We start from the raw sequence: 21,482 nt of genomic DNA, 5'->3' as shown, positions 1-21,482 counted from the left end.
CAGTTGGCCATGTGGTTTGAAGCCAGAACCACCTTTCTGTGAGGTGACCGTGGTACCGGTACAGTAACTACTGCACCACCTTGGTTATGGCAAACACCACTCCATAAATAGAACCAATAATCATGTGGTTTAACACATTTTCTGGTAGACTGCGAAAATTATGGTGATATTCATTCATTCATTCATTCATTCATTCATGTATCTTTAGTAATGCATCCCAGGGCACCGTGTACACTCCTTCATACCTAGAGTCAGTTTAGAGCCAGTAATACACGTAATGGCATTTTTCTGGAGGTGGGAGGAAACCAGAGATCTCATGCAGAAATGGGGAAAACGTGCAAAACTACACACACTAACCCAAGCTCAGGATTGAATCTAGGAACCCTGAGCCTATGAGGCAAAATTCACCCACAAATTCACCATGCACTCTGCACATTCTGACATAGGTGAGAGTGAGGTCCCAGGTCACTAGGAGCCGAAGGTGAAAGTTCATTGCTAACTGGACTGTGTTCATAATAGAGTTGGTGTTTAAATAAGGGTGTTTTTTGTTTTTTAACCTGTCTTAACTTAATGTTAAGTAACATGAATGAAACCTGTCTCACTCCCACCCCCAAACAGCTGTGCCAGGTCTGTGTATCCTCCACAGTGAGGTATGGGATTCAGATCTTACAGATTGAGGATAAAACGATTCTGGTGAACAACACAAAGCATACCATTAATTATAGAGTACTGCTGTCTGAACATGCACCTTCTGCTCCTGACCAGGTAATGTGCACATACACCCATATTTCTTTTAATGAACAGGTGTTTCTCACAGTCAACTATCCTAACCTCCCACATGCCGCACCCCACTTACTCTCTAGCCATATGGTTTCCCGCACACAAGTGTATGGACACTAGGCCCTGCGTCAGAGGCTGGCAGTCCTTCTAGATGTGCAGTGCCTTGTTGGGATGTGTTGAAAGAGAGTCCCACGGAAGATTTTGCGCCTCTGCTGTCCCAAAAGCGAATTCTTCTCAGCTGCATGGTAGAGTCCAAGCAGGATGAGAAATTATGGAGCCTGCCAGTTCCTGTGCGATCAGACTTTCCCAGACAAAGTATGGCTGTGCCCATACAGCAGAATGCTGACAACCCCCTCACCACCAGGTGGGTCATGCCTTGCATGAAAGCACGGAATCTTTATCTTTCCTATCTCTTCTCTAATCTTTACAAAACCCAGTATTGAGGGTTTCTGGGGGAGCAAAATACTTTTACTGCTCAGCTTGGTGTTTATGTGCATATGTTTTAGGGCCCTGGTAATGACATATCTGGAGCATTTAGGAATCAACTACATAGCTGTGAGTGAGGACCCATGTCCCCGTATGCTGATCCATAACCGTTGTCCTAGAGCCCTGCTGCTGAAGGAAAACCTTAGGGGTACTGTTTGTATACATATACATCTAGGAAAGAGACAGCTCTGCCTTAAAAAACGCATGCATGCCTTCACCATGAATGGATGTCTGCTATGAAAAATCTTGCAAAGTTTTTAAATGCTCAGTATGGTGTGTGTGTGTGTGTGTGTGTGTGTGTGTGTGTGTGTGTTTGCATCAGAGCCTGCTAGGGCAGAGGTGTTCTGTAGGAGCGTGCCCCCTCTGTGCTCCGTCCACCATGAGCTGTACTACCATTCCTCCAGTTTCCCTGAATGCAAACAGAGAGATACTCTGCCCACTGTGGTTCTCAGCATCGCCTCTGATCCACCCAGCCCTACGGCCACTCCTTCCGTACCCAAATGGACTGAGGACATTGATATTAACAGCCCTGGCACACAGGTACTAATCCATGTTTATTTCAGTATTAGCTGGCTGCTCCTCAATGGTGGAGAGCTGTGTTTGTTTTGCTTTGGAGTGTAAGTACTGTACATTTCTTGTGTTGTCTGTGTGCTTTTCTTATTACATTAACTCCCCAATAGAGTTTTTAGATTAGTACTCTTAGTGCATGACCTATACCCCTTTTCCACCAAATCAGTTCCAGGGCTGGTTCGGGGCCAGTGCTGGTGCTGGTTCACAACTCGTTCAACTTGCGAGCCAGCTGAGAACCAGTTTGCTTTTCCATAGCTCGCGGTGCTAAGGGAAGCCACGTCATTACATCGCTGTATACGTCAGTTACGTCGCTATGTTTGCATAAACCTTGGTGCGAATATTGAAGCAAAAACAACGCGGAAGAAGCAGCAGCAGCAACAACAACAATAATAATGGATGACTTCGCGTTTGTATAGCTGCTGCTTCTCATCGCTTAAAAATGCCAATCTTTCGCGGTCTTGTTATTGTTGTTGGTCTTAACAACTCCGCCCCCCCCGCTGACGTAAGCGGTTCTTTCCTCTGGCCCAGCAGAGAGTTGGTGCTAGCCTGGAACCGGTTTTTCTGGCCCCAGAGCCAGTTCTTTGTCAGTGGAAACACAAAACCCGGTTCCAAACTAAGCACTGGCCCCGAACCAGCCCTGGAACTGCTTTGGTGGAAAAGGGGCAATAGTGAACCAGTATCTTGATGCATTTATTGATGAACACTGTTTCTTCAAAGCATTTCTGTAAATTGCTCTGGATAATGGTATCTGCCACATGACATAAATGTAAATGCTTTCAACAAATAACTACACAATTTTATATATATGGGCTGCTGTTTATTTTTCCTCATGCCTCATTGATAAACCCATTTAGAATCTTGCTGGTCATTCAACTATATATAGGCGTATCAGACACTCGCTGGCTGTGCTGTGAAAATTGTGCATGCAGACGCTCATTTAAGTTTCCAAATCTGTCATTGCTTAACTCTTGAATATTTTCTGTCTTGAATACTCTTATTAAAAAGCTTATCTCTGCTTTCCAAAGAAATTGATCTCGTTAAGATCTGTTCAGTACTTTGGGAGTAACAGCAGGTTGAAGTTGGTACAACAGAGTAAAAAACTCTGCTCGCGTGATGTCAGGAAACTGCCGGTGCTTTTTGAGTTACGGGAAAGCGGACAGACTCACTCTCTCCTGATCAGTTTCTGACTGGATTGCTCATGAATATCAATCAGATAACTTTCATAGTTCCCTTGCTCTCACTGTTTCTGATGAAGTCTTCAGCAAAATTTTCTGTCAGCTAGTTTTGATGTTATGATTCACGGAAGACTTTGAAGTGAGTTTTCATAGCTTTACCTACTTTTGTTTCAAATCAAACTGATTTTCATTTAAATAAATATCTATTTTAGAATATAACTGTAGTTGTTTTGATGAAAAATATTGAGATCTTAGTGGTCGGAATGATATTTAAAAAAAAAAAAGTCAGAAACGTGAGTGTCAATTTCAGTTCAATTATAATTAGTATTGTTTATTGGATGTGGCTCTCAGTTTTTTTCGAGGTTCACCTTGAAAGCTGTGAATATTAATCGAAATAATTTGTATTCTTTCATATAAGCACTAGTAGGCCCTACTTTTGAGAAATACAGAGCACAAAGAGGGTATTAGAAATCATCTTTTATTACTTTATTTTTATAGAGAATGGTAGATGTGAATGACATTCAGTGCTTATTTATGCATATTTTATAATTGTATTTGTTAATTGTAATTAACATTTGATTTTCTTTATGCTGTATAAATGAGAGTTAAGATCAGCTTTATATTGCACAAACAAAGCCATTTGGTGAAACTTTGAAGTACAGTAGAGAATGTACCGATTTGATGTCTCATCTCATCTCATCGTCTCTAGCCGCTTTATCCTGTTCTACAGGGTTGCAGGCAAGCTGGAGCCTATCCCAGCTGACTACGGGCGAAAGGCGGGGTACACCCTGGACAAGTCGCCAGGTCATCACAGGGCTGACACATAGACACAGACAACCATTCACACTCACATTCACACCTACGCTCAATTTAGAGTCACCAGTTAACCTAACCTGCATGTCTTTGGACTGTGGGGGAAACCGGAGCACCCAGAGGAAACCCACGCGGACACGGGGAGAACATACAAACTCCACACAGAAAGGCCCTCGCCGGCCACGGGGCTCGAACCCGGACCTTCTTGCTGTGAGGCGACAGTGCTAACCACTACACCACCGTGCCGCCCCGATTTGATGTTTTTACTGAATTGGCATAATTAATACTAATTAAATACTAATGTGCACAATTTGTTTTTACAAATTTTTTTAAACTTTGTATTCAGTATACAACCATCTATGTGCCTGCCAATTTCCATGCAAATATCTTGAAAAATAAAGTTATTAAGGAAAAACATTTGATCTCGTTTGTTAATGAGGCCCATTTTTGGACCATGTTATCCAAATACGTAATATTACATCAGTTTTCTAAAAATTAAGCTTTTTTTTTTTCAATCTTTGATTTGTAATATCTCAAGAACGGGTAAAGTATGTTGTTCTGCATTCAATTCTGAATTCAGTGAAACCAGTTTCAAGCAATTTGGATTGAATTTGAATTTTCACCTGACGTGCCTACTGTATAGTCACTCCGAGTTCTATGTATTATGTCATTTTATTTGCTGATTATATGATTCGGCACAGTCTTCTGTTTTATAGGTTCATTAAGAATACCAGTCATTTTTATACTTGTTTAAAAAGAACAGCTTTCTTAGGGAGAAGCGAAGTAATTTCTTCCCCTGAAGATCAGAATCATTCGTGTGTCATTATTAATTCTATACAATGTTTTCCACTCATTAACTTGAAGGGTGTAAACAATTATTGTAGTCTGCATTCAGTGCGTGTCTTGATCTCATCTCATGCGTTTGCTTATTTTTTTGCAGTGTCATCCAAGGCTTTTCACTAGTGCATAATATACTACTGAGCAATTAAAGGCTTGTAGTGTGAAAGGGTCTGAGATTGTGAAAGTCATGTAATGTGCACTTGGATTAAAGGTCAGAGGTCATAATATGTTTATTGGTAAAGCAGCAAGAGTATTGAAATTAGACCTTTATGTAATACAGGTAGTCGTCAACTTACGACCTATGCAACTTACGACCGATCGACTTTACGACCGTCTGGTTATGACTGTCAAGTGTTTCCCAGCTGAGCTAGCTGAGCATACGACAGTTTCCGCCCCGGCAGCGCCTCTCGCCACGTACAACAGTTTCCGCCCCAGCTCCAGGCAGACGCGCAGTCTCTCTCTCGCGCTCCCTCATGCACTCAGTCATACAGTTTCCGCCCCAGCTCCTGGTTTATGAAACGAGCAAATCCTCCCGCCAGCCCGAGCGCTGCAACAGCTGATGATGACGTAGACGACCCACAGCCAAGCACCAGTGATGCCAGCGGTCACTAAGTTTTGTATTTTGCTATGTTTTACATTTGTATTTTGGTATGTTTCAAACTAAAATGTTTTCTATTTTTCACACCTGTATTTCGTATTTTTTGTTTTGCACATATTAAACGCATTGTACTGTACGCAGTGTAGTATGCAGTGTTTGACTTAAACCAAATAATGAGCCAAGGTAATGAAATAAGAAAATGTTGATTAAATAAGACTTTAAGATGATTACAATATCATTACGCATCACAATATACTTGCGTTCATTTAACGTAGGCCGACTTATGACCAGATCGGTTTACGACCGGTCAGTTGTAACCAAACGCAGTCGTAAGTCGACGACTACCTGTATTTGGATTTGAGTTAAAAAGGTGAATAGATCAGAATTTCATCACACCTTTTGTTTGAGCCCACCCATTTTTTCGAGTGATCAAAAAATAATGGAATATGTGGCTGACGGATGTTTCTTGTTGCCCAGGTGTACCCTGATGGATTGAGTGTTTAAACTCTGATTGTTTACTCACATTTGTCTAAAGAATATTCCGGTATAAAGTGGAGTTCATCATTGTCTCAATGACTGCAATTTTCCCAGGCTCCATGGCTGCCCAAATCATCACCCCTCCACCTCCATGCTTAACAATTGGTGTGAGGTGTTTGTTGTGTTTGGATTTACCCAGACATGGTGTGGTGCACGATGAAACATCTCCACCTTGGTTTCATCAGTCCAAAGAATATTGTTCCAGAACTTTTGTTCTTTATTCATTTGCAAAAACTTGCTGCCGTATTCTTTTTTGGAGAGAGAGACCACCCTTCACCACCCTTCCATTAAAGTCATACTTGCTCAATCTTTTTAGGATTGTGTTAGGGCTAGATTTAGATGTAGAAGTCCTTCCCACGCCATATGGCGCATAGGGCGGCGCCGATCTCCGTTTCCGTAGCCCTCGGCCTCTTGCCTATTACATAGCTGTGGTTACAGTGAGGCGCTAGTCCTCTGGTAACCGCGAGAGTTTGACTCCCCACTCGTATCTGTATTGCAGCATGCCTTACCAGATGGCAATAGGTACCATTTTTATGATGGTCTTTGGTATGACCCGACCGTGAGTAGAACTCGCGATCTCCTGATCGAGAGGCGGACACGCTAACCACTAGGCCAACTCATGGTACAGATTTAGATGTAGCATTGCACTAATTATCTGCTTTAATAATTGTATCGAAGGAAGGTCCTCACAAGGATACTAAGACAAAGGTGTGTGTGCTTTTTTGTTTCTGTAGGTAACAGTCTTGCCAGGTTTTGGCTATTTGTATGTTACCGTAGCTTATCAGAGTGGCACCGTTGTCCTCACACTCGCACCTGAGAGCTGTGATGATGCTGTGATCAGCCGACACCACAGGTACACAACTCAAGCACTGACATCCAAATAATACACTCAAATCCACATATACTGCATGCTTTTGTAGTTTAAAAATATATTTTCACAGAAGCTACAAATCACAAAACAAAATAATAGAAAGGCATGTTAACTAGTGTAACCAGAGCCACACTAATTTTCATACAGGTTACATAAACAGAAGCACTCTTAAATATAATATAAGACATCCAGTGAAATTATGATCAGTTTGTTCATCAGTAGATACTTAGCGAGTTTCCTTGTCTTTCACATTTGTCTTTGTTCCAACAGTTTATGCTGTATTTTTATTTATTTTTTTAAATTTGTTTTTGTCTCTCTGCTTTCTGACAGTGTGTCTAATCAGATGCTGTCCTTCCGTGTGATACTAAGTGAGGTTAGCGTGGCATTTTGTGATGACATCACGAGTCCAACTGGCTCAGTGGAGCTCTTGCGTTTAACCCTATCTAAGGTTTTGCTAGTCCTGCCCTTACCAGAGCCCACTATGGATGGTATACCCAGCTCTCACGGCCACCATGTGCAAGTACTGTGTGGCAGCCTGCAAGTGGACAACCAGCTTTACAGCTGCTCCAGTTTTCATTTTCCTGTCCTGCTGTGCCAGGAGCAGTTATCAGACACACATTCTTGGGTGGGTGATAGGGACTTGATCCTGAATCCTGAGGCTCTGGAGGAGTTGCACCAGATGTGCTATCTATGTGTGGGCCTCACACTGGATGATGGGTACCACCTAGAACAGGTTAGCTTCAAGCTTAAACCAGCCCGCATCTATCTGGAGGACACCTTCATATACTACCTGAAAACACTATTGCATACCTACATACCCGTTTCTGCTGTGGGAGCCAAGAGTGTGTCAGGAGACCCCGGTCTCATTATACCTGTGCAGGTTTACCAGTCAATGCAGACACTTGTTTGGCCTGTCCAACTACAGCGACTGTTAATTGAGCCCGTCAGTCTGTTGATCAGTATACATGCTTCTCTGAAGCTCTATATTGCCTCAGACCACACACCACTTTCCTTCTCCATTTTTGAAAGGGGGCCACTCTTTACCACGCCACGTCAACTGATACATGCACTAACGTTGCACTATGCTGCAGGAGCCCTTTTCAGAGCAGGTATGTTGCTCATTCTGCTACAATGCATATGTAAACACGTACAAGCTGGACATTTTTCTCAATTTTCCTCGAGCTAGGAATACAGCAAAACGCTGATGTCCGTTTTGCTCTTGTTCCAACAAGTTGGAATAGATCTGTTTGTGTGTGTGTGGCTATCTGTGCAGGTTGGGTTGTGGGTTCTTTGGAGATTCTGGGCAGTCCTACAAGCTTGGTACGGAGTATTGGAAATGGAGTGGCTGATTTTTTCAAATTGCCATATGAAGGACTAACACGTGGTCCTGGAGCCTTTGTCAGTGGTGTGTCTCGTGGAACGAGCTCGTTTGTTAGACACATTTCAAAAGGTAAAAGCACTTCCACTTCTGTTTTGTGCGCACCAGAGTTCTTATAGTTTTTTACATTTACATTAGTTTTTATTTAGGCTTTAAAGTTTTGTTTTGTTTTTAATTTCGGTTTATTTTAGTCTGGTTTACAAGTGCATAAGTAGATTTTTATTTTGAGGAATTGACTAGTTTTAGTTAAGTTTTTATTTAGGCCCACTTTACACGGGGACGGTCTGAAACAAAAACGCAAAAGTCCGTTTTCGTTCTCACTTTTTTCCGCGTCTACACGACCGTTTTCAAGGAGGAAATACGGTGACGCATAAATGTGTGGAATTCAATTGGATGTGCATGCCAGGCGGCTAGGTGGTGCTGTGAAAGACCTCCGCTATGTCTGCACGCATGCGCAACGTCTTCCGTCTTGTCTGATCTGCACATCTGCGCCGCGAAAACTTTGACTACTCTGGCTATGGTAAGTAAGAAAGTAAGTAAAAAAGTAAGAGCATACTATACCCGCCTCTGTTCATTAACGGTACATGTGCAGATTCGGTATAGATGTTCGAAGGACTCCTGGACGTTTATTAAAGCTGCCAGAGCAGCTTGAAGGTCCGTTGGATCGATGTAATCAGACATGCTCTTACTTTTTTACTTACTTTCTTACTTCCCGGGCTGGCATGTACAGTATATGACATATGTATGATGTAAACGCGTACCCGACGTGAGCAGATCCGAGCAGAGTTTCGCGTATTGGGTAGTTTAGACGGATATGCAACGGGGGCTGTTTTTAACTTATCCACTCTGGAAGGCGTTTTCAATTTTTTCCGTTTTTCAGCCTCGGAAACGCCGTCCCCGTGTAGACGAAAGGCACTTCCGATAAAATATTTAGTCGTTTTTACCCAACAGCGTCCTCGTGTAAACGGGCCCTTAGTTTTAGTGTTTGTTTTTCAGGCAAGCTTCATCATCTTAGGAGTTTTATGGCAGTCAGCATTAATGCCACTTTCTGGAACTAGTCCATTCTTGTGTCAAGAGGGAAAATGAACACACAGCTGATTTTACTGATTCTATTTAGTTTCTGTTGCAGTTAGTTTTAGCTTTAAATTTATTTTTAAACTTATTTTGATTTCAGTTAACAAAGTTTTTTTTTTTTTTTTTTTTTTTTTTTTTTTTGGGGGGGGGGGGTTCCCCCCACTGCGAATTTCTGTCTTAGTTTTTGTTAACCATATTAACCCTGGTGCACACACTTAGACAGGTACATTGTCTTTGAATTTTTACACCTTTTGCTAATAGTAATTAAAAATTTAATGCTATTTAAAAAAAAAAAAACTTGGTAATTAAACAGAGATGGTTTTACCAGAAAAATAATTACAAGCTAAAGCTGATGTTTCTAAACCCCCCACTCTCACATCGGTTCTTGTTTAGGCACTCTGACGTCCATTACCAACTTGGCCACAAGTCTAGCACGGAACATGGACAGACTGTCTTTAGATGAGGAATATTACATGCGCCAGGAGGAGTGGAGGAGGCAACTCCCAGAGACTCTGGGTCATGGCCTGCGCCAAGGCCTTTCCTGCCTGGGACTCAGCTTGCTGGGTCAGTCTCCCTCACGCTAGCATATGCACACTTTCTTTCACTCTAGTTTAACCAATATCTTATTCTATACTGTCTGCAGTGTGTCTGTGTGTGCATGCCCATTTGCATTTCTGTCTGTCTGTCTGTCTGCTTCTAGGAGCAATAGCAGGCATCGTGGACCAGCCAATGCAAACATTTACAAGATCCGTAGATGCTCATAGTACAGCAGCCAGTACGGCCCGTGGTGTCATCTCTGGAGTGGGGAAGGGCATTGTAGGAATTTTTACCAAACCAATCGGAGGTGCTGCTGAACTTGTGTCACAGACAGGATATGGTGTGTGAGATTGCAATTATGTTTGAAGTACCTCATAAGTGTTACAGATGTCTGCTGTAAATAAATGTGCTACAAAGAGTTTGATTCATATTCAGGTGAAATTTTAATGTGATTTATTGTTTCCGAAGTACATATACAGTACCAGTCAAAAGTTTGGACACACCTACTTATTACTATGAATGAGGAGGTGTGCCCAAATATTTGACTGGTACTGTATATTTAGCCCCTTCTTATTATTAAAGTGTATGCATCCACAGGTATTCTGCATGGTGCTGGGCTCTGGCACTTGCCAAAGCAGCTGTACTTGCCTACAGAGTTGAAATCAGCGGATGGACCCAATAGTCATCTCAAATATGTTTGGTAACGCGCACACACACACACACACACACACACTCTAAATAAAGCCTCAATCAGCTGCTCTGAAAATGTTTCTGAAATTGTAAGTGGTGAACCCTGAAACACTTTGTTTGCACAGTGAGTGAAGTATTTGACTGAAATATCCTGTTTCTCTTGAAATGTTGTAGAATGCAAATTTTTAACTAGACTGCGTTTTCACAGAGAAAATGCAAAGTGTAGCTTGCTCAGCTGTACCAGAGGGTCACCAACAGTAACTCTATCAGACATGAGACTTCGAGCTCTAAAATATGTGACCCCTCACCGAATCCAGGGACACATGTCGGCTGAAACGAATCCGAGATAATCGCAAAAGAAGCTTTTTTTTTTTTTTCGAAATTTGTGATTTTTGTTTTTTTCCATCATGTGCAAGTTGAGATCTTGAAGAATGCAATTAGTATTTCAGATAATAGATTGTTTTGTTGGAAAAGCATACATTTTTTGTTGCAAATTGTCTCGTTTTTGTCAGGACTGTAGCCTGCTGGGGGGTGTGGGTAAATTACCATATGGGCCATTCACATGATGATTTAAGTCTTTTTTTTTTCGTGAATCAGCTGTATGATACGGGCTGAGCGCATGGCTACTTAGCTGCATACAGGCATGTAATTTCACTATGGAATGAGCAAGCTAAACAGAGCGCAGAGGAGCAAACACCGCGAAGCAAACAGACACAAGGTATTTACATCGGAGATGACCATTTCTAGCAAAAAAAACCCGCAACCTCGTTTTCCAGATTGAATGGAATACTTGAATGATCGGATGATACTCGGAGTGTTCTAGGATTACATTTCATCGGAGGCATTGGTGTGTGCAAGGCGCCGTTTCTCTTTCTAATGGGGTAAGTTTATTAATCTAAGGCTGTGTGGTTATTTTTGCATGTAACGGAGAGTGTTGTGGTTTGGCTAGGTCACAACCGGACGTACGATTTTTTGGCCGTGCGATTTTTGGCGTTTCCCAAATCACTGCGTTTTTTTTTTTTTGTTCGTGGAGAAAGACGCGCGTTGGCCGTAAGTTTGTCTTGCAACCTGAAAAAAACGTAAGCGCCCGTAGAGTTTGTTTGACATGATAAAGAACCTCTGCGGCCGGTCTGCGGCTCGAAAATCAGCACATCACACGCGCGCTCTCGTGCGTTTCATGCGCGCTCTCGTGTGTTTCATGCGCGCCCTCCATGCGTTTCTTGCGTTTTTTGCATGTAGACCAGCCGTAGGAGCACGGTACGGCCGGTTGTGACCGAGGCTTTACATGAAACTAGTGTTGTGTTAGTTGTGTCATCATCGTGCCATCTTTCTTTCTTACGGTGTGAGTAATTTTTCAACCACAAAACGTTAAAGTATACTTTAGGACTTATTTTTGTACTTCATAATTATTTTGGGCATACTTTGCATGGAAGGAAAATTGACGTGGTGATCTTTGTTTACATGAAAGTAGTATCGTGCTAGCTAGTAGGGGGTAGAGCTTTCCTTAATATCATGCAAATGAGCACCATTATGTGCCCGCCCTACACCCAGAGTAGCTGAGATGGAAAACTTTGAGGGCGATTTTCTCCCTTTTCTGTTTTAAGAAGTATACACTTTCAAAAGGCCACACATTCTTCAAATATTGTCAGATCTCCACATGGAAGGCATCATTGGAAAGCTTAGAAACTGTACTTTCTGAATCTGTCAATAACTCAAAATGCCCCCGGGCCGACACGTGTCCCTGGATTCTGTGATCTGCCACATATCTGTGTTACATGATCTACAGCTGGTGCTGGCTTGATCTACAGTGTGTGTGTTTGGCATGGTTTAAAATGGAGAGTTTAGAGTGCTGCACGCTCTAAATATGGGCATGTGAAAACATCTCATCTGTGAAGTACTGTGGAGGGAGTATCATGATTCGGGGCTGCTTTTCTGCATCAGTGATTGGAGCAAATGAATCATCAAGGGGAAAAAGAATTCCCAAGTTTGTCAAGGCATGCTACAAGATAATATCAAGATGGCGGTCTGCCAGTTGAAGCTTGTCATGGAAGTCTGAACCTCAGAAGAAGCCAAAAATATACTTTCACAAAAGAAGTTACCCTAAAGCGCCTTTATTGTATGTCTAGAAACAATGCAAGCGCTGAGTGTTTTCCAGAACACACTGAAAATCCTCCAGAGACATCAATGATTTTAAACACTCTGTCCCAGTACAAAGTACCTCCCTAAAACAAAATGGCGGCTCCTGTTTAAATCATTGTAAAATTTACTTTTCTTTGTTTGAATACAGACTTCTAATTGCCTGCCTAATCCAAGCTTCTCATTGGCTAAAGCACACACCAGATAAGTTTGAAAATACACAGGCCCACTCGTAACTCTCACCATATGACACCTCTCAGTTCTTAACCACGCAATAGTGAGGCCGTGTTTAGTAGTTAAGTGCTTCCACAATGATAACAATCAGTGATAAAGAAAACACAGTCGTGGTTACTCACAAGGTCTTCTAAATATTTGAACTCATAAATTGTTCCTAGGCTCAGCTAATGGCCTAGTGACAGAAAAAACCCTAAGCGAAGTAATACAGCATAAGTTCTCAGTAATCTTAGAAAAATATTTGTAGCAAGCTAATGCACCTATCCGTGTCAGCCCCTGAAATATTGGAATGAGAAAGTACTAACTTTCTAAACTGGCTAAGAAGAATGCATTCCACAGTCTGACCTGTTGACCCTTATAACAGAGAACGTAGCCCAAAGGTACCCATGGCCACAGAAACAGGAATCTAAGTACATGTTGAAGCTCTACAGCATACTAAACAGCAATCTTGAGGTATAAAATAATCCTTCAAGCTCAGTAGAAGTTGCGTGATGCAGCAGGGCAATGGCCCTCATTTACGAAACAAACGTATGACAGAAAAATAGCTACATGGTCATTTCCATGCAAAGCTTGAGCAGAGGCTATGATCAAGTCTCATGTCAAGTCTCAACCCATGTAGGCAAGTGTAGTATGTTCCTGATATGGGTGGAATACTGAAGCACGGCATACGGGGATTGATGTTGACAGACTTTATTTTTGATGTTCGTGCTTGCTTTTCAGCTTTACTACTCTCATTCGTTCGCTTGCTCACACACACACACACACATACACACGCGCTCTGGTCGGGAGAGATCTCCTTTCTTCGCTCTCTCCCTCCTTTTCTATCCTCCGTCGTTGCTGCAAAACATACACATGCCACATTAATCGCCAACAGGTGTACCACTCACCTTCTCTGGCCCCGCCCTCCATTCACCAACCAACACGTGGCCACACCCCCGCTGCCACAGCAAGTTGTTCAGTCAGCACGGCCATGCACTGCAGCATAGTAAATCTGGATAAGTGGAGAACTGTTATTTGACCATATACTCTGACTGGCATCTATGCATACGCAGCCACAGATTCTTCAGTTAAAAATGTGTAGGATATGGCAATTTATTTTTTTCGCGGTCCAAATCCTGCACTCTGATTGGCTGGTGAGCGGGTCCGTATCCTACGGTACGGACCCCGGTTACGGACCTCTGGCGATTTGCTCATTCACAACAACAACAACAAACATAGTAGCAATTTTTGTCAACATTTATTTTCGCATTTCTCAGGAGAATAGCATTAATTTTACATCATGGATAGTGATACTGACAGTGTTCACAGTGAAAGCGAGTTTTACTACCCTGAGGAAGAAGAAATAAAATAAAACATTTCAGGAGAAAGCTAAAAACCTGTAACTGTTGCTAACGCCAAGCAAAAACATGGCTGAATCCTGAATGACTCCTATTTGTATAAATGGGGGACTACATAGGCGACAAAATGTAGTTTTTGGTTTGTTTTTTTTTCCTGCCATGGAAGTGCACTTGTATACCGAGGAGGAAGCCATTTGCATTACAGCCGTGAATGAGGATTCAAAATGGCGGCTCGGCTCAGTTTTCCCTTTCGGGCGCTCTCGTTTTCTGTTAGAATTTGGTAAAGAAAAAAATAAATATATTATTTACCAGCTTAAGGTCGGTCTGTATGGTGCAATACCGTGACCTCGGCCCAGAGGGCCTCGGTCAGTACTTTCAAGACCTCGGTCACGGTATTTCACGATACGGACCTCCAAGCTGGTAAATAACACACACACATTCTACAAAGGCCTACATTGACTGTCATATCTCTAGCACAGGCTAAATAGGTATTTTCAAATCGTTTGCAGTTAACAGGGTTAACAGTTTTTGGGTGTAAGATTAATTGTGCTTTCATTTTGAGATAGTCGACTTGTGACGTAAGTACAAATAAAATGTAAGCAATTAAAAGCAGTGAGTAGGATATCCAGCAGAGATGATTGGAAGACTCATGCCGATGGATGCCGAGCAAAGTCCTTGTTGCAGAAGTAGTAGGCTATCCGATTTGCAGTGTGATGGGTTCGATGTCCTCTGTTTAAACAAGCTTTGCCAGACATCAAATCTCAGCAATGGCACATCTGGCTCTGTTAGAAGACCTCTACACATTCTGAAGATGTGAGAGGATTTTTTTTTGGCAGCACAGGGATTATTTTATGGAGAGTGATGAGTGGCTATTAAGATGCTTTCATCTCCCAAGGCATCCAGGGTGGTGGTATTCCAGCATGGGAGGTGGAGGACACCCCCGCGCTCTCACAGCTTGCGATTGCCTGGCTCTGTGGGGCGGCTCCAGGCCAGTTTGTCTAGCAGAAGGCTGATCGTTACTGGTGCCTGGCTCTGACTGATCTGAAACGTCATTAAAATGAGGAAATAAGCACTACATGTGTGTAATTTTAGTGGGAGTTTCAGATATGACCATTTTTCTTTTTCACCTCCAGGAAAAGATTTGTGATATAAGGTATTACATGCTTATTATATACATTTATATAGGCTATGTATATCATGGCTGTATAAATTAAATATTAAAATATCATCTAGAGTTTGATTGTCGAAGGCAATGCTGTTGACCACAGTAGTGATTTCTTCTCGTATTGCATTTTTCTGACTGCCTATGATGCTTTTCAGGCTGCCAAATAGCCTAAAAATAACTCCTTCAATTGGAATTGAGACATTAGAGCTTCTACTTCAAGAGCGGAGAAGTTTCTCTTCTTGGCTGTATTATGCATCTCGGTGTCGTAAAGTCGAGGGTCGTGAGCTCTAAACCAGAAATATTCAGGCATGTGATTATTTAAATGAGGATGGATTTTAGCTGCCGTGTTTATCAACACCCGATCGTTTTTACACTGTGATTGGCAAGAGATGAACATTTCAAGAATCATACGTGTACCCGGTCATAAAATGATTTCTACACTCAGATCTGTGGATCTCAGATCCACCTGTTTTCTATGTTAGATTGATAAATGTGGGCTTACATAGAAGTTAATCTATGACAGAATGGCTTAAAAAAAAAAAAAAAGGAGAATTCACCTTTTGGAGTGGCCCAGTCAGAGCCCATACCTTAACTCAATCGAGAGCCATTCACACCAGACATCCTAAGAATATGAGTACAGATGGAACCACAAAGTGGGACACACAAATTGAATTTTGAACTTTCATGTACATAGATATAAATAATTGTTAGTTGGCCAAGACCATTCCTCAACAAGATATACAAGTTTGGTATCCTAATAACGCACACAAATAAACGGAGGCTGCTTTGAGCAAGCTTTTAATGTCATGACCGTGACCATGCGATGCGGGACTGAACCGCGTCACATCACTCCGAAAGCTCACACAGCTCACTTTTTCACACTTGTAGAAATGACAATGAACTGTGCAGTGTTTAAGCATGATGCTTCTCAGGGTTTGGTGGTTTCTATCTACATTAATACCAGCAAAGATCTTCACACAGAATTTTATCTGTGAAGATACTCAGTCATCCAGGTACATAGTAATCTGTACATAGTAATCAGATTACTATGTACCTGGATGACTGAGTATCTTCACAGATATGTTTCTACGCACTTTGGGATGAGTTCCCTTCGACTGGTGCGGGAGTATGAGAGGACTTCCAGAAAACTGGCAGACATCTTAGCCAGAGAGGATCGTTCTTTTTTTTTTTTTCTTTTTTTTGGTCAACCTGGAACGACCATCACTGAACAGAGGTGGGTGTCTGAGACCTCTATAAGCCACCTACAATGCAGCCATCAGCATTCTGATTCGGATTCTATGATGATCCATGAGACGATAAATACTTGAGACTCCCTATTAGTCAGATAGAACTGAGGAAGCCTTTTGGATGAGAGGCGAAACGTCTTCAAGACTTTTCAAGCAAGTCCAGTTGCTCTCTCCTACCAACCACAGTTCACACAGAATTGTTCGTTTTGCTTGACCGGTATCCGTGAAGGTGCACGACATAATGTAATCATGGTCTAAGACCTGTATTGAAGCATGGTTTGAGAGTATTGAAATTATAGCCTCAAATCCCACCATGTCTCATGGTTGTGAGTTTCGTATATTTTAATTTTTAAGTAGGGTAATTGCTTTCAGCTCTGGATGACAAATGGCAAGTTGTGTCCAGTATTATCTTTAATATTTTATCACATTTAAATGATTTATACTAGTTCAAAATGACCTACTTTATTGACTTAAACAATTTAAATTAATTCCACGGGGAATCCCCTTCAATGCTCATTTTTAGGTCGTAGTTGAACGGACATCGAATGAAATGCACAATTCACTATCGTTTCACGGGCGGCACAGTGGTGAAGTGGTTAGCGCTGTTGCCTCACAGCAAGAAGGTCCGGGGTCGAGCCCCGTGGCCGGCGAGGGCCTTTCTGTGCAGAGTTTGCATGTTCTCCCCGTGTCCGCGTGGGTTTCCTCCGGGTGCTCCGGTTTCCCCCACAGTCCAAAGACATGCAGGTTAGGTTAACTGGTGACTCTAAATTGACCGTAGGTGTGAATGTGAGTGTGAATGGTTGTCTGTGTCTATGAGTCAGCCCTGTGATGACCTGGCGACTTGTCCAGGGTGTACCCCGCCTTTCGCCCGTAGTCAGCTGGGATAGGCTCCAGCTTGCCTGCGACCCTGTAGAACAGGATAAAGCAGCTAGAGATAATGAGATGAGACTATCATTTCACCTCCTAATATTACTATTTAAAGCACTTGCAACGAAAATAAAGTCATGGTTGTTGGCAAGAAGTTATTAAAAAAAAAAAGGTTGGCAGCAGTAGTTTGTTATAGGATGAAGGGAAAGTATTTTGATAGCTCGTCAAAATTGGGCTTCCGTGGTTGTCCTGTTTTGACAGCTGTTATTGTTCCGTTAGCAAATCTTTACTCGTATGGCTGAGCTACTGGAAGCGCATGATTGAGGTTATTACTGCCAAAGGAGGTTCGAATTAAAGGAATCACTTATTTTTTCCACCAATCCTGTGAATATTTAATGGGTGTGTTCAATAAAGACATGAAAGATTATAATTGTTTGCATTATTATTATTATTATTTGTTCATTATTTTAACTTGGATGAAAATCCATACCATAGTTTAAGAAGTTTATGCGTAAATGCAGGCAATTCCAAAGTGTTCATTTAATATTTCTTGCCACTGTATATAGGTGCTATAGTTTTATTTTAACAGAAGTAATGTTTAAAAAAATATTAAGAAGTACTTTAAACCTAGTTTCTAAATCAATATTTATCTCGTATTCTGGAGAGAATAAGTACTTGTCCATGGAGAATACTTCAAACGTCTAGTTTGGACTCCCCCCCCTTCCCCCCTCCCCTGATTTTCTCTTGAATTTAATCATAGTCCCCTATCATGCAAACAGCTATCAGGGAGGGAGGGTGAAGGTCATCATGTGCTTCCTCCAAGCCATGTAACTCCAGCATCTAGGAAAGTGCCATCTGCTTATCTCTGCACACAAGCTCATAAATACCCCTAACTGACGGGAGAGGGAGTATGCCACCCCTCCCTCTCTGAAAGCACAAGCCAATTTTGATAGGGCGAATGCTTTTCTGTTACGCCACTCGGTACAGTCAGGTTTGAGCTTCTATGTTGATTTGGAGATATATTTGCAATATAAACAGTACCAGTCAAATGTTTGAACACACTTACTCATTCCTACACGTGTGTGCACATGTGTTTATACAATTATTGGCACTCCTTGAAAAGATTACTAAAAAGGCTTAGAAAAAATCCACCTTTTGGTGAAGTAGCTTCATCTCACACTGGAAAAAAATGAGAAAAATCCAACCTTTAATTGAAATAAATTTATTCAGAGAAAACAAATCCCTTCTCAAGATATAATTATTTTCAACAACAGCGTGCCACCATTATTGGCACCCTTGGAAATTTTAGTGATTGCAGTGTAACTGAAACACATTTCCGATTTAAATTGTACATATTTGAGTTGATAGGAGTGTGTAGGAACTTTCAAGTTGTAACCCATGACCTGATTAACTGGGGTAAAAATATGGGGTGACACGGAGGTCAAATTCCCTTAGTCCTCCATCAACATGGGAAATGTATGAGAACACACAAACCAAATAAGGAAGAAGTGTGTTGACCTTCATAAGATAAGAAGACCTTTATTATCCCACAATGGGGAAATTTCCTGTTTGCAGCAGCACAATGGATAGCAGCAGAAGAGGACATATTAAGCCACAAAATATCTCATCTCATTATCTCTAGCCGCTTTATCCTTCTACAGGGTCGCAGGCAAGCTGGAGCCTATCCCAGCTGACTACGGGCGAAAGGCGGGGTACACCCTGGACAAGTCGCCAGGTCATCACAGGGCTGACACATAGACACAGACAACCATTCACACTCACATTCACACCTACGCTCAATTTTTAGAGTCACCAGTTAACCTAACCTGCATGTCTTTGGACTGTGGGGGAAACCGGAGCACCCGGAGGAAACCCACGCGGACACGGGGAGAACATGCAAACTCCGCACAGAAAGGCCCTCGCCGGCCACGGGGCTCGAACCCGGACCTTCTTGCTGTGAGGCGACAGCGCTAACCACTACACCACCGTGCCGCCCGCCACAAAATATACACACTAAAAAGAAAAAAATGTACCCAAGATAAATACTAAATTAGAGGAATTATGAAGTAGATGAAGCACACTTCTTGCACATATCAGGTGGTTGTAATTGCAAAAGATAAAACAGAAAAAAAAAAACCCAATGCAACAACTATTGACAAACGGACAGATGTGAGTCGACTGTGAGCAGTGCTGGTTGTACAGTCTAACAGCTGCATACATCAGAGAATGGCTATAAAAATAGCTGTTCTTCTGAAAATGTCCATTTCTACTGTTAGGGCAATAATAAAAATGTGGACACCAACTGGAACTGTTACAAACCTACCTGGCAGAGGACCAGAGATTATGTTGCCTCATGTACAGTGAGGAGGATGCTAAGAGGCAAAAAATCCCCAAGGATCACTGTTTGTGAATTACAAGATGAAGTAAAATCTTGAGGTTTCCAAGTCTCCAAAACCACCATCAGGCACCAGCTCCATGCCAACAGATGTGCCGGGGGGGAAAAAGCCTTTTCTGTCAGTTTACCACAAATGTAAGCACTTGAAGTTCATGAAATGCTACTACAACTTTGAAACTGTGTTCTTCATCTTGTGTAACAAAACAGGAGCTTTTTGGCAATAAACACTCAAGGTGTTCTTGACGTAAAAAGAAGAATGGCTATAATGAAAAGAACCCGATTCCAGCTGTAAAACATGATGGAAGATCTGTTATGTTTTGGGCTGTTTTTCCTCCAAAGACCCTAGAAGCCTTGTTAGGGTACATGGCATTATGGACTCCATGAAATGCCAAGATATTTTAAATCAAAATCTGGCTGCCTCAGCCAGGAAGCTAAAACTGGGTCGTCATTGGATCTTCCATCAGGACAATGATCCAAAACGTATGTCCAAATCAACACACAAATGGTTAGCTGACCACAGAATCAAACTTCTGCCCTGGCCATCTCGATTCCCTGACCTGAATTCCGTTGGAAACCTGTGGAGTGAGCTGAAGAGAGGGATGAGGACCCTGGATGGTCTGGAGAGATTCTGTAAAGAGGAATGGTCTCAGACACCCTAGTCTGTATTCTCCAAACTCATTGTGTCTGCTGGGTTGAAAGTTGCTCTTTGTGTTCCAGTGTTGGGTGTATTTTTAAAAAACACTTTTTCACTTTTTTTTTTTAATAGATGTTGGTGAGGACCATGCAAATGTTATTTCCAATGACTGTAAATAACTATTGGCAAAAAATAATTTATATATATAGACAGTACACACACACACACACACACACACACACCACACACACACACGGGTGGATGGGAAGTGTTTCTTAGTATACTGTATAATTGGTGTACCTAATATACTGGCAATTGTGTATATATTTTTGTATATACTGCCGTTCAAAAGTTTGGGGTCACTTTGAAATTTCCTTATTTTTGAAAGAAAAGCACTGTTCTTTTCAATGAAGATCACTTTAAACTAATCAGAAATCCACTCTATACATTGCTAATGTGGTAAATGACTATTCTAGCTGCAAATGTCTGGTTTTTGGTGCAATATCTCCATAGGTGTATAGAGGCCCATTTCCAGCAACTCTCACTCCAGTGTTCTAATGGTACAATGTGTTTGCTCATTGCCTCAGAAGGCTAACGGATGATTAGAAAACCCTTGTACAATCATGTTAGCACAGCTGAAAACAGTTTAGCTCTTTAGAGAAGCTATAAAACTGACCTTCCTTTGAGCAGATTGAGTTTCTGGAGCATCACATTTGTGGGGTCGATTAAATGCTCAAAATGGCCAGAAAAATGTCTTGACTAGATTTTCTATTCATTTTACAACTTATGGTGGTAAATAAAAGTGTGACTTTTCATGGAAAACACAAAATTGTCTGGGTGACCCCAAACTTTTGAACGGTAGTGTACTTATTGCATGGCTGGATTCTATGAGTATATTTTAAAAACTGGGTAGATAATTGCATAGGAATGAAATTCCCCATGCTGAATGCAGTGTGTACTCTTATGTCATGCACTACACATTTGACGTTAATCTGTATTAAATTATTTTTCTACAAAACAACTCAAATAACTCTGTGACTTTACTTGTGCTGAGACAGGTCCCAAAAATTTACCAGAACTGTAAAATGGATAATCCTGGTAATAGTCTTGTGATTGTG

General features: G+C 41.7%; 1 protein-coding gene across 7 annotated transcripts in view; it reads left to right on the top strand.

The window, feature by feature from the left end:
* Positions 1–21,482, top strand: part of LOC132867290 (intermembrane lipid transfer protein VPS13B-like) — a 335,496-nt gene that overhangs the window by 312,541 nt on the left and 1,473 nt on the right. For all 7 annotated transcript variants that reach the window (XM_060900109.1, XM_060900106.1, XM_060900105.1 and 4 more), the window contains 10 exons: positions 619–765; positions 864–1,144; positions 1,287–1,414; positions 1,589–1,806; positions 6,534–6,652; positions 7,001–7,779; positions 7,944–8,120; positions 9,516–9,686; positions 9,823–9,999; positions 10,257–10,359. In XM_060900109.1, the coding sequence (XP_060756092.1) occupies positions 619–765; positions 864–1,144; positions 1,287–1,414; positions 1,589–1,806; positions 6,534–6,652; positions 7,001–7,779; positions 7,944–8,120; positions 9,516–9,686; positions 9,823–9,999; positions 10,257–10,359 (2,300 nt within the window). The remainder of the gene's footprint in view (positions 1–618; positions 766–863; positions 1,145–1,286; positions 1,415–1,588; positions 1,807–6,533; positions 6,653–7,000; positions 7,780–7,943; positions 8,121–9,515; positions 9,687–9,822; positions 10,000–10,256; positions 10,360–21,482) is intronic.

The sequence above is a fragment of the Neoarius graeffei genome, chromosome 19 (assembly GCF_027579695.1).
Source record: "Neoarius graeffei isolate fNeoGra1 chromosome 19, fNeoGra1.pri, whole genome shotgun sequence".
Classification (NCBI taxonomy): Eukaryota; Metazoa; Chordata; class Actinopteri; order Siluriformes; family Ariidae; genus Neoarius; species Neoarius graeffei.
The sequence above is the reverse complement of the archived record's forward strand: the minus strand, read 5'-3'. Positions and strand labels throughout refer to the sequence as shown.